The 12,771-nt window shown below is 39.7% G+C and overlaps 1 protein-coding gene across 6 annotated transcripts in view; it reads right to left on the bottom strand.

Moving 5' to 3' along the window:
• RPAP2 (RNA polymerase II associated protein 2) overlaps positions 1 to 12,771 on the bottom strand; it is a 140,227-nt gene that overhangs the window by 115,939 nt on the left and 11,517 nt on the right. For all 6 annotated transcript variants that reach the window (XM_021944113.2, XM_021944116.1, XM_021944120.1 and 3 more), the window contains one exon: positions 1,725 to 1,760. In XM_021944113.2, coding sequence (XP_021799805.1) covers positions 1,725 to 1,760 — 36 coding nt within the window. The remainder of the gene's footprint in view (positions 1 to 1,724; positions 1,761 to 12,771) is intronic.

Here is a 12,771-nt window from a genome sequence, read left to right as displayed (position 1 = left end):
CGTCATGTTGGCCAGGCTGGTCTCAAACTCCTGACCTCAAGTGATCCACCTGCCTTGGCCTCCCAAAGTACTGAGATTACTGGCTGACCTTTTTTAAAAAAGTTTTTCTTTTGAAAATTTTGGCTAAGTGTGGTGACTCATATCTGTAATCCCAGCACTTTGGGAGGCCAAGGCAGGTGGGTCACCTGAGGTCAGGAGTTCGAGACCAGCCTAGCCAACATAGTGAAACCCTGTCTCTACTAAAAATACAAAAATTAGCCAGGAGCGGTGGTGCATGCCTGCAGTTCCAGTTACTCAGGAGGCTGAGGCAGAAGAATTGCTTGAACCCAGGTGGCAGAGGTTGCAGTGAGCCGAGATCGCGCCACTGTACTCCAGCCTGGGTGATTTAGAGTGAGACTCTGTCTCAAAAAAAAAAAAAAGAAAGAAAATGTGATTATCGGTTTCTTAAATAAAAAAAAATTACAGGAATTGTGTTTAGGTTTGAAAAGATAAAATGATAAAAATAAATGGGTAAACATTTTCTAATTCTGGTTGACTGTTGTACAGAAAATTCTACAGAATGAAAATCACAGGAAAGGCATAGCAGAACAAGTTAGCAAATCAACATTTTTCAATAAAAGATATTTAAATTTTAAAATCCAGAGTTACAACAGCATGCTAACAATAAAAGACAAAAGTTGTCCCTGACAATGTTCTTCAATTTTCAGATTAGATTTGAATAAGATAAAGAATTATGAAAGACAGAAGGCAAGAGTAGCTTTGCCAATACAAACTTGAAACAAAGAAGGACGCTCTCAAGCACAGACACATATCAAAACTTTAAAAGATCAGGATGAAAAAGACTTTGGGTCAAGATGTAAGCTGTGGGAAAATGTAAAGGAAAAAATATATATATACATAAAAGTTGAAAGCAAGGTCATAGATGGGAATGAAGAAAAAAGACGAAAAGTTAGTTTAGCCTTAGATACCATCTTTTAGTTAGAATCTAGCCAATATAGCCATGGGGCTGTCTCTTGCATCAGAAGTAAAAATAGGTGTAAGCTCAAAAAATTAGAACAATTTAACTTTCATGTATTTTATACTTTCTCTTGGAGTTTTAAGGCAATTATATGTTTTTATACTACTCTGAAGCTATAAAGATATACATCAACAAATAAATATCTCTTATTTGTGCTCAATGCCCTGGTGACTAAGGTAGTGACTATTAACCAGGAACATTTATTCTGAGAGTTAAGGGATGTGTTTTGAGAGATGGCCATACCAGGCAAACAATACCATGAGGAAAGTTTAGAAAGAAAATCACAACTTGGAATTTATATTAATGCTTTAGATGTTCTTTCAAATAATTAAGTAACTGGTACATTATTGGTTTTGAAATCCTATAGGACTATAAAAACCTTTCAACAAATGTAACAGGCACAATCTAGTTGGCAAAGAAGCACGGTATCTGAGATGGAGGCTGTGTTTATGTCCTATTTCAACAGGTTAAATTAGATTTCATCGGGAGGAACAGCTGTACAATAAATCATACAGATCAAACACATCATCTTACCATCACAAAAGAAAAAGCTGAACAGGTCAAATATTTCTTTGTGTGGGCTAGAATGGGACATTTACATAATGCATCAGCACAGGAAGTCCAAGAGCTCCTATCACCTGGTTCACTCCTAATGTTTCTATTAACATAAATATATAAATGGTAAATGATACTGATTCAACCATACCTCTGTTCTTCCTTTAGCAGTTGAAAATCGGGATGCCTGTAACAAGAACACAGAAATAAAAATTAGGCTGGGTGCGGTGGCTCATGCCTGTAACCCCAGCGCTTTGGGAGGCTGGGCAGGCAGATCACGAGGTCAGGAGATCGAGACCATCCTGGCCAACATGATAAAACCCCATCTCTACTAAAAATACAAAAATTAGCTGGACATGGTGGTGTGCGCCTGTAGTCCCAGCTACTCAGGAGGCTGAGGCAGAAGAATCGCTTGAACCGGGGAGGCAGAGGTTGCAGTGAGCCAAGATTGTGCCACTGCACTCCAGCCTGGCGACAGAGCGAGACTCCCATCTTAAAAAAAAAAAAAAAAAAAAATTAAAGGACAAAGTACTCTCAAACTCATCAACAAGAAATCTGGATTAGTCTCTCTCTTACTCAAACTTCACTCACTTTTCAGGGTTAAGTTCAAATTCCACTAGCCCAATAAAGTTTTCCTTGACTAACTTGGACTAAAGTAAATCCCTTCCCTAAATTCCAGAGTCATCATTGTCTGTACAATTAACACAATTAATCATGAACTCCTTTATGGCCTACTACTAGAACCATTACCTAAATGTTTAACTTTTCTTTTTCTTTTTTTTTTTTTTTGAGATGGAGTTTTGTTCTTGTTGCTCAGGCTAGAGTGCAATGGTGTGATCTCAGCTCACTGCAACCTCCACCTCCCGGGTTCAAGTGATTCTCCTGCCTCAGCCTCCCCAGTAGCTGGGATGACAGGCATGCACCACCAAGCCTGGCTAGTTTTGTATTTTTAGTAGAGATGGGGTTTCTCCATGTTGGTCAGGCTGGTCTCGAACTCCTGACCTCAGGTGATCCGCCCACCTTGGCCTCCCAAAGTGCTGTGAATACAGGCATGAGCCACTGTGCCTGGCCAATGTTTAACTTTTCGTATGTTTAAGTCTGGTTTCTTAACTAGACTTACAAGCTCCTTAAAGGCAGAGACTGTTTATAATTCTGTTGGATTTCCTTTACGTGGTCAGTAAGACTTTTTGCCTTAATTTCTGAGAAAGCAGTTACACTGGAGTAGTAGCAACCCCCCTGCCCTCACCTCAGCCTTCCACAGTGCTGGGATTACCAAGTGTGAGCCACCACATCCAGCCAGACCTTACAATTCAGTAGAAGAAAAATGCATGTTCTAAGAGCTTTACAGATATTGATCCTCATAACAATGAGGTAGCTACTAATATTATCCCCTTGTTATAGATAAGGAAACTGAGTACAGAGAGAATATGCAATTTGCCCAAAATCACACAGCTAGTAAGTGGTGAAGCCAGGAATCAAACCCAGACAGTAAAGCTCATAATAACTACACTGTTATTCAAGACAGTTATGTGTTAAATGCCATGAGAGATGTAGAAGCTGCTACAGGAAATCAGAGAAGAAACACTTCCTCCTGAGTCAATCAAAAGGAGTTTCAGAGAGGTGTCATTTCAGCAGGGCTTATAAAGATGGATACAGCCTATATATAAAGGCATTTGAGGCTAATCCCATGAATCTCACTCTGGGGTATTTACTCTACAAACCTCTCCCTTTTTCTCTTTTTTAAAAGCATGTAATCATGTTTAAATCTACCCAATCTCTTTTAAAAAAAAAGTCCTTCGATCACACAGCCCCTCCTCATTTCGTCGTAAGCCTTTATTAAAGAAGTCTGCCCTTGTCATTTTCAACTTCCATATTTCCTACTCAGTTATCAACGTTCTGCCTTCTGGAATCTGTACTCATTACTCCCCTGAAATGGCTCTTGCTGAGATCACCAATTACTATAAGACGGCTAATAGATATTTTTCAGGTTTTTTTAAGGTAGAGGGAAAATAATCAATATGAAAGGATATCTCAAAGGAGGCAGAATACAAATAAATCATAAAGCAAGGCCCAGTATAGAAAGTGGAATCAGCAAGATAAAGGAGGGTACTTTATCAGCAATGAGGCAGAGAAATGAGAGCCCATACGAAGAAAATGATGTTGAAGGAGATTCTGCTGGATGCCCTCAATTGGTTCAGTAAAGTGGGTTAAACTATCTACTATGGTTGGTTCAAAGTTTGAGAGTAGAAAAGGTCTATTCTAAAGTCAGTAAGAAAGAAAAAAAAAGGTGGGAAAAATATAGTAGAGAGAACAGGGCCAAAGGAATACAAAGAATGTAGGCTTGGATATCAGACAGACCTGGGTTTAAATCCCAAATCTATATATAATTAAGTGTCCTTGGGTGCGTCACCATACCACTCTGAGCCTCAGTTCCACCATTCATAAAGTGAGTAACATAATATTTCCCCAGGGATGCTAAGAGGACTGAATTAAATGAGATAGCTTATCTAAAGTGCCAATGGTCTTATTTGAGAACCTTCCCCAAAATGTTCAGCAGCTAAATAGGAAAAAAGTATGACTGGAGGTTGGGAAGGTGGACATGGCAGAAGGTTAAGGGAGAAAGAATCTACAATTGTTTAAGAGGACACTGTAATCGCTGACTGTAGAGTTCAAGAAAACAAAAGTAAGAGGGTCTGCTAACTCAGAAGAATAGAGCTAGGCTAGAGATAGGAGGTCAAAATGAGGTCACAAAGCAGACTTGGGAGTGATAGCTGCAGATTGAGATAGAGGTTGTGGTCAGAGACGGGAAGCTCTTATTTCAAGATCTTGAAGGCAGAATAGTTCCAAACAAGAATGAGGTCCAAGTGTAGCTGAATCAAATGGTAATCAAAATGTATAAACATTACTGTAAATTATGAATGCAATTTCAGACAGCTTTATGCAACATCTCCTGCTATATACAACCTGTTATTTTTTGAGAATTAAAAGAAAATTACATCTTTAAAGAAGGCAAATGAAAAATCAGCATTACTTACCATATGCGAGGTGTATTTTTTAAATTGTGGTAAAATTTACTGTTTAATACATTTTTAGGTACACAGTTCAGTAGCATGAAGAACATTTACGCTGTTGTGCAACTGTCACCACCATGCATCTCCAGCACTTTTTCATCTTCCCAAACTGCTAGGTGGTTTTATACATTATTTCATTTAATCCTCACACAATTTACAACTCTATTTTTATTTTTATTTTTTTTTTGAGACAGAGTCTCACTCTGTTGCCTGGGCTGGAGTGCAGTGGCGCAAACTTGGCTCACTACAACCTCCGCCTCCCAGGTTCAAGCAATTCTCCTGCCTCAGCCTCTGAGTAGCTGGGATTACAGGTGCCCGCCACTATGCCCAGCTAATTTTTTGTATTTTTAGTAGAGACAGGGTTTCGCCATGTTGGCAGGCTGGTCTCAAACTCCTGACCTCATGATTCGCCCGCCTCGGCCTCCCAAAATGCTGGGATTACAGGTGTGAGCCACCGTACCCAGCCTTCAACTCTTATTTTTACAGATGAGGAAACAAGTTTTGAGAGGTTAAATGACTTCCTGAGATCGCATAGCTAACAAGTAGTAAATCTAGGATTCAAATTAGGCCAAGCTCTTTCTATATCCTGTTGCCTCTATTTAGTGTTAGAAAAAGACCCAAAAAAAGTTGTAAGGATACCACCTTTGCTTAATCCCTTTCACAGGAACTCAATATACTTTACAAACTATTTTCTTCTCCTTTGTGTAATTCTTCTGAGAACTAAACTCAACATTGTTTCTAGATGTTAACTATCTTAAAGGAACCTTAAATACCTTCCCTGATCCCCAGTTTATAAAGAATGGTACCTGACACTGAAATAAACTAAAGAGTCAATATAAAATTCCAGTTTGTTTTTGTTATGTGTTGTTTTAGAAAGAATGAAGCACCAAGTTACATTGCTCTTTCTTTTCTATCCTTTCTTAGATGAAATCCAAATTCCTTTTGAAGAGAAAGTGCCATTTCTCTTCCAGCTAAGTATTTTCTATTCTCTTCCCACAATTTTTGTTGTCCTGAAGACAGTTATGAAAGCTCAGTTTAAAAAACAAAAATATGTAACCATTCTAGTTAAAGAACGCTTGTAAGCTGTTTCTTCATAAACATTTTCATCTTACTTTCACTAAGGTATAAATTAGATGACTGGTTTTCATTTTAGCAAAGTAAATCTAAAACTAGAAATAACTTATGCCAAAGAACTTAGTGGATATACGTACATATTTATATATATGTGCATATATATCACTTAGAGTATGTATGTTATATATAAACCAGCAGAAGCAGCAGGTATGGTGAGAACTTGTCAAATCTATTTTGAGACATGTTAAACCCTGTTTCAGAAAGCTTTTATTCTGCATATCAAGCAACAGAGGTGGCTGTTCAGGAAGAGGTTGTAGTTGTTCTGCAGAGGTTTTTGGCTTCCGCACCTCTGAGATTCTACTGTTTACTGCCAAGAAGCAACGTGTGAAATCCCCTACTCTGGACCAGATGATGGCGCTTTTAGCTCTGTCAGCATTAACCATTCACCCCAATTTGATCTTTAAAATCATAATTTGATTTTCAATATTTGTCCTCTTTTCCTTAGATTTAAGAGTTTAGGTTACAATTCAGGAGACTTCTCACCTTCAAAGGCTTATCAGAGCCTACATTTAGCCAAACAGGATTTATAACTGCAACTATATAATTACCTATATGAGCACACTGTCTCAGAGGATCAAAACTCAGTGTGGTCTGTTTCTGGCCACCAAGTGGGTAAAAAATTTCTAACTCACAAGATGAGAAGGATCATAGTGCGTCACGACCCAGACCATTCTAGGTCAATGTTTTGTCTCTAACAGGGTATCAAGAGACATTTTGTGAGAACACTGTTAGTCTCCATGACATTACGGATATACTCCAGATATTTTACATACCTTAAAGATGAGGAGCTAGAAAACCTCCAAGGCCCTTTCTGACTCCAAAACCTTGATAAAAGTATGGAGGTGGAATTTGTGAATTTGTCTAAATCTTAAATTTATTTAAATATCTGTACCAATGAGGTAGTGAGCTTACTGTGATATAAAGATACTATTCTTATAAATGTTAAGGGACATTGTTTGGTTTTGGTATTATAAAATCTGGTAAATAAATTTATACAAGCATACCTTGTTTAACTGTGCTTTCCTTTATTGCGCTTTGCAGATACTGCATTTTTTACAAATTGAATGTTTGTGGTAACTGTGTCTGCCAGGCTATCAGCACCATTTTTTCAACAAAATGTGTTCTCTGTGTCACAGTTTGGTAATCATCATATTTCAAACTTCATTATTATCTGTTATAGCAATATATGGTAATTTTTGATGTTACTATTACTGTTGTAATTGCTTTGGGGTACCATGAATCAAGCCCACATAAAATGTCAAACTTAATTGATAAATATGTGTGTTCTGACTGATCCACCAACCAGCTGTTCACCCATCTCTCTTCCTCTTCTCAGGCCTCCCTATTCCTTGAGACACAACAATATTGAAATCAGGCCAGGCCGGGTGCGGTGGCTCACGCCTGTAATCCCAGCACTTTGGGAGGCCGAGACGGGCGGATCACGAGGTCAGGAGATCGAGACCATCCTGACTAACACGGTGAAACCCCGTCTCTACTAAAAATACAAAATTAGCCGGGCGCGGTGGCGGGCGCCTGTAGTCCCAGCTACTCGGGAGGCTGAGGCAGGAGAATGGCGTGAACCTGGGAGGCGGAGCTTGCAGTGAGTGGAGATCGCGCCACCGCACTCCAGCCTGGGCGACAGAGCGAGACTCCGTCTCAAAGAAAAAAAAAAAAAAAAAAAAAAGAAATCAGGCCAATTAGTAACTTTACAATGGAAGACTCACTGACATTGAATACTGCTTTTCCTTAATTTTTTTTTTTTTTTTTTTGAGATTGCAACAAGATAAGACCTCTGTCTCTCTGAAAAGCTAATTTTTATTTATTTATCTATGTATTATTTTGAGATGGAGTTTCGCTCTTCACCCAGGCTGGAGTGCAGTGGCACGATCTCGGTTCACTGCAACCTCCACATTCCGAGTTCAAGAGATTCTCGCACCTCAGCCTCCCGAGTAGCTGGGATTACAGGCGTGAGCCACCATGCCCAGCTAATTTTTGTATTTTTAGTAGAGACGGGGTTTTGCCATGTTGGCCAGGCTGGTCTCAAACTCCTGACCTCGGGTGATCCACCTGCCTTGGCCTCCCAAATGGCTGGGATTACAGGTGTGAGCCACCACACCCAGCCCCCCCCACTTTTTTTTTTTTTAATTTATTGAGATGGAATCTCACTCTGTTGCTCAGGCTATAGTGCAGTGGTACCATCTCGGCTCACTGCAACCTCTACCTCCTGGACTCAAGCGATTCTCCTGCCTTAGCCTCCCAAGTAGCTGGGATTACAGGTGCATGCCACCACCTAATTTTTGTATTTTTAGTAGAGACAGGGTTTCACCATGTTGGCCAGGCTGGTCTTGAACTCCTGACCTCAAGTGGTCCACCGGCCTTGGCCTCCCAAAGTGCTGGATTACTGGTGTGAGCCTCTGCGTCCAGCTGTAATCTAAGATTCTATCAGTTGTGAGAGCCATTTCAATAGCACAGGTGTTAAAAATGTAAAAATATATGCAACCTAGAATAAATAAAACGCATTACAAAATGCAAAAAAAAAAAAAAAAAAAAAAGCCTCAAAAAACAACAGCAGCAACAACAACAAAACCCTTACAATGGCCTCTGAGTGTTCAAGTAAAAGGAAGAGTCACACATCTCTCACTTTAAATCAAAAGCTAGAAATGATTAAGCTTAGTGAGGAAGGCATGTCAAAAGCTGAGACTGGCCAAAAGCTAGGCCTATTTTGCCAGTACACAAGTTGTGAATGCGAAAGAAAAGTTCTTAAAGGAAATTTAAAATGCTAGTCCAGTGAACACAAAAAAGCAAAACAGCCTTATTGCTGGTATACAGAAAGTTTTAGTGGTCTGGATAGGTTAAACCAGCTACAACATTCCCTTAAGCAAAAGCCTAATCCAGAGCAAAGTTATAACTCTCCTCAATTCTGTGAAGGCTGAGAGAGGTGAGGAAGCTGCAGAAGAAAAGGTAGAAGATAGCAAAGTTTGGTTCATGAGATTCAAGGAAAGAAGCCATCTCCATAACATAAAAGTGCAAGGTGAAGCCACAAGTGCTGATGTAGAAGGTACAGCATGTTATCCAGCAGATCTAGCTAGGAGCACTGATGAAGATAGCTACACTAAACAAATTTTCATTGTAGACAAATCAGCCTTATATTGGAGGAAGATGCCATCTAGGGATTTCATAACTATAGAGGAGAAGTAAATATGTGGCATCAATGCTTCAAAGGACAGGATGACTCTCTTGTTAGGGGCTAATGTACCTGGTAACTTTGAGTTGAAGCCAAGGCTTATTTATTATTCTGAAAATCCTAGGGCCCCTAAGACTTATGCTAAATCTACTCTGCTTGTGCTCCATAAATGGAAAAGCAAAGCCTAAATGACAGTACATGTGTTTACAGCATGGCTTACTGAATATTTTAAGCCAACTGTTGAAACCTACTGCTCAAAAAAAAAAAAAAATTCCTTTCCAAATATTACTGATTATTAACAACGTACCTAGTCACCCAAGAACTCTGATGCAAATGTACAAGATTAGTGTTTTCATGCCTGCTAACATAATATTCATTCTGTAGCCCACCGGTCAAAGAGTAATTTCAAGTCTTAAGACATACGTTTCCTAAGGCTATAGTTGCCATAGTGATTCCTCTGATGGATTCGGGCAAAGTAAATAGAAATCCTTCGGGGAAAGGATTCACCATTCTAGATGTCATTAAGAACATTTGGGGCTGGGCGCAGTGGCTCATGCCCGTAATCCCAACACTTTGGGAAGCCGAGGTGGGTGGATTACTTGAGGCCAGGAGTTTGAGACCAGCCTGGCCAACATGGCGAAACCCCATCTCTACTAAAAATGCAAAAATAAGTCGGGTGTGGTGGCGCATGCCTGTGGTCTCAGCTACTTGGGAGGCTGAGGCACGAGAATCGTTTGAGCCTAGGAGGTAGAGGTTGCAGTGAGCTGAGATTTCGCCACTGAACCGGGGAGGCAGAGGTTGTAGTTAGCCAAGATTGCGCCACTGCACTCCAGCCTGGGTGACAGAGTGAGACTCTGTCTGAAAAAAAAGAAAAAAAAAAAAAAGAACATTTGGGATTCATGGGAGGAGGCCAAAATATCAACATTAACAGGTTTTTGGAAGAAGCTGATTCTAACCCTAATGGATGACTTTGAGTGGTTCAAGACTTCAGTAGAGGTAGTCACTATGGATATGGTGGAAATAGCAAGATAAGAATTAGAAGTGGAGCCTGAGGATGTGACTGAATTGCATCAATATCATAATCCAACTTGAATGGATATGCAGCTGCTTCTTATGGATGGGCAAAGAAAGTGGTTTCTTGAGATGGAATCTGCTCCTGATGAAGGTGATGTCAACATCGTTGAAATGGTAACACAAGATTTAGAATATTCCATAAACTTAGTTGATAAGCAGCAATAAAGTTTGAGAGGACTGACTTCAACTTTTTTTCTTGTTTTTTGTTTTTGAGACAGCGTCTTGCTCTGTTGCCAAGGCTGGAGTGCAGTGGTTTGATCTAACTCACTGCAACCATGAATTCCTATGCTCAAGTGATCTTCTAGTCTCAGCATCCCAAGTAGCTACAAGGACTACAGTTGTGTGCCACCACACCCAGCTAATTTTTTATTTTTTAAACGTTTTGTAGAGATGGGTCCCGCTGTGTTGCCCAGGCTGGTCTCAAATGTCTTGCTTCAAGTGGATCCTCCTGCCTTGCCCCCAAACCATGTTGGGATTACAGGCATGAGTCACCACTCTTGGCCTGACTCCAATTTTGAAAGATGTTCTACTGTGGGCAAAATGCTATCAGACAGCATCTAATGCTACAGAGAAATCTTTAGTGAAAGGAAGTCGATCAATGCAGCAAACTTCATTGGTGTCTTATTTCAACAAATTGCCACAGCTACCCCAACCTATAGGCACCACCACCCTGATCAGTCAGCGGCCATCCACATCAAAACAGGACCCTCATCAGCAAAAAGACTAATACTCGCTGAAGGCTCGGATGATCAGTAGCATCTTTAAGCAATAAAATATTTTAAAATTAAGGTATGTACATTATTTTTTAAACATATAATGCTACTGCACATTTAAAAGACTACAGTATAGTGGAAACATAACTTTTGCAGACACTGGGAAACAAAATTCACAATTGCTTTATTGCTTTAGTATAGTGGTGGTCTGGAACCAAACCTGCAATATCTCCAAGATATGCCTGTACTTACTGGCTTTCACAATAATGTAAGAAAGACCAAATTAGGTCAAATTCAATATTCTGTTTCCAAACGGTGTGTAAGGTCATGGCATCCTCAGTGATTCCAAGTTCAAATTGTTCAGGACATGCTCTAAAACATCCCTGGTTTTTCTTCATAATTTAAAAGCTTTGATCTGTATTTTATCAGCCTTCACTTTTACAGACTAAAGAGATCAAATTATTAAAGTCAGTAACTTTATTCAAAATTCTTTTTTTTTTTTTTTTTTTTTGAGACGGAGTCTCGCTCTGTCGCCCAGGCTGGAGTGCAGTGGCCGGATCTCAGCTCACTGCAAGCTCCGCCTCCCGGGTTTACGCCATTCTCCTGCCTCAGCCTCCCGAGTAGCTGGGACTACAGGCGCTCGCCATCTCGCCCGGCTAGTTTTTTGTATTTTTTAGTAGAGACGGGGTTTCACCGTGTTAGCCAGGATGGTCTCGATCTCCTGACCTCGTGATCCACCCGTCTCGGCCTCCCAAAGTGCTGGGATTACAGGCTTGAGCCACCGCGCCCGGCCTCAAAATTCTTAAGACAGACCTTTCTACAAGGTAGTATAAGTTTCTCTAGTCTTAAGCAGATAATTTTAATTTTCATCATTTTAATAAATATTTCCTTATGTAGAAAACTTTCTTTACAGTAGCAGTGACTAATGACACAATTGGCTTAGAACTGTAAATCATTAGAACCAAAGGGAACTTGGAAGTTAAATGCAACCTTTCCCTTTTACAAATGAGGAAACTGAGACTCAGTGTTGAGAAGCGGGTTTCCTACGGTAAAACAACCAAAAACCTGAGCTACATCCAACAAAACAGTGCTCTTCAAACTGCAGATCAGGACCAATCAATTAAGTAGGTTGCTGCTAATGTTTTAAAAAAGCAACAGAGTAGAAAATATCAGAGGCATTTCATGTAGTAAGGATAATATTGTTTCACAGAAGTTTTGTTTTAGTTTTAGTTATATGCATATATGAGATCATAATGTAAAACGCATTTATTATAGTGGTCGAAAGTTTGGAAGTCATTGCAGTAAGATATCTAATCTTTTGGGTGAATTTAACAATTTATTCTTAGTCTCATTCTGTCGCCCAGGCTAGAGTGCAATGGTGTGATCTTGGCTCAATGCAACCTCTGCCTCCTGGGTTCAAGCGATTCTCCTTACTCAGCCTCCCAAGTAGCTGGGGCTACAGGCGTGTTCCAGCACTCCTGTCTAATTTTTGTATTTTTAGTAGAGATGGGGTTTTGTCATGTTGGCCAGGCTGATCTTGAACTCCTGACCTCAGGTGATCCACCAGTCTCAGCCTCCCAAAGTGCTAGAATTACGGGCTTGAGTCACCACACCTGGCCATAAAAATTTATTATTATTTTAAAATTATGATTATTAAAATTACTATTATGATGCAATTTATTATTTATCATGACTCACTGTAAGCTAATAAAAATATCTCTGCATTAAATATTATATGCCACCATTTACAAGAAGCAATTTTTTCCTCCCTAAAGGAAGACTGGCTCAGGATGTTGTATCCCATACCACATGTGAACAGACTTTCTTTAAAATATCACATTTCTGTAGAGCTTAAATGTGCAATAGCCAGACAAGCTTTTAAAAATATCAAATTCTAGAATTCTGATCCTTAGCACAGGTAAAAAGATGTCTCTGAAAAAACAGTGACCTCTAGTGGATTAATTAAATAGCACGGACATAATCCCTGCCCCTAAGAATTTGGAAATTAAGGTAACACAAATG

The sequence above is a fragment of the Papio anubis genome, chromosome 1 (genome assembly GCF_008728515.1).
Source record: "Papio anubis isolate 15944 chromosome 1, Panubis1.0, whole genome shotgun sequence".
In the NCBI taxonomy this organism is placed as follows: domain Eukaryota; kingdom Metazoa; phylum Chordata; class Mammalia; order Primates; family Cercopithecidae; genus Papio; species Papio anubis.
Note: the sequence above shows the minus strand (reverse complement) of the source record. Positions and strands in the feature narration are given on the sequence as shown.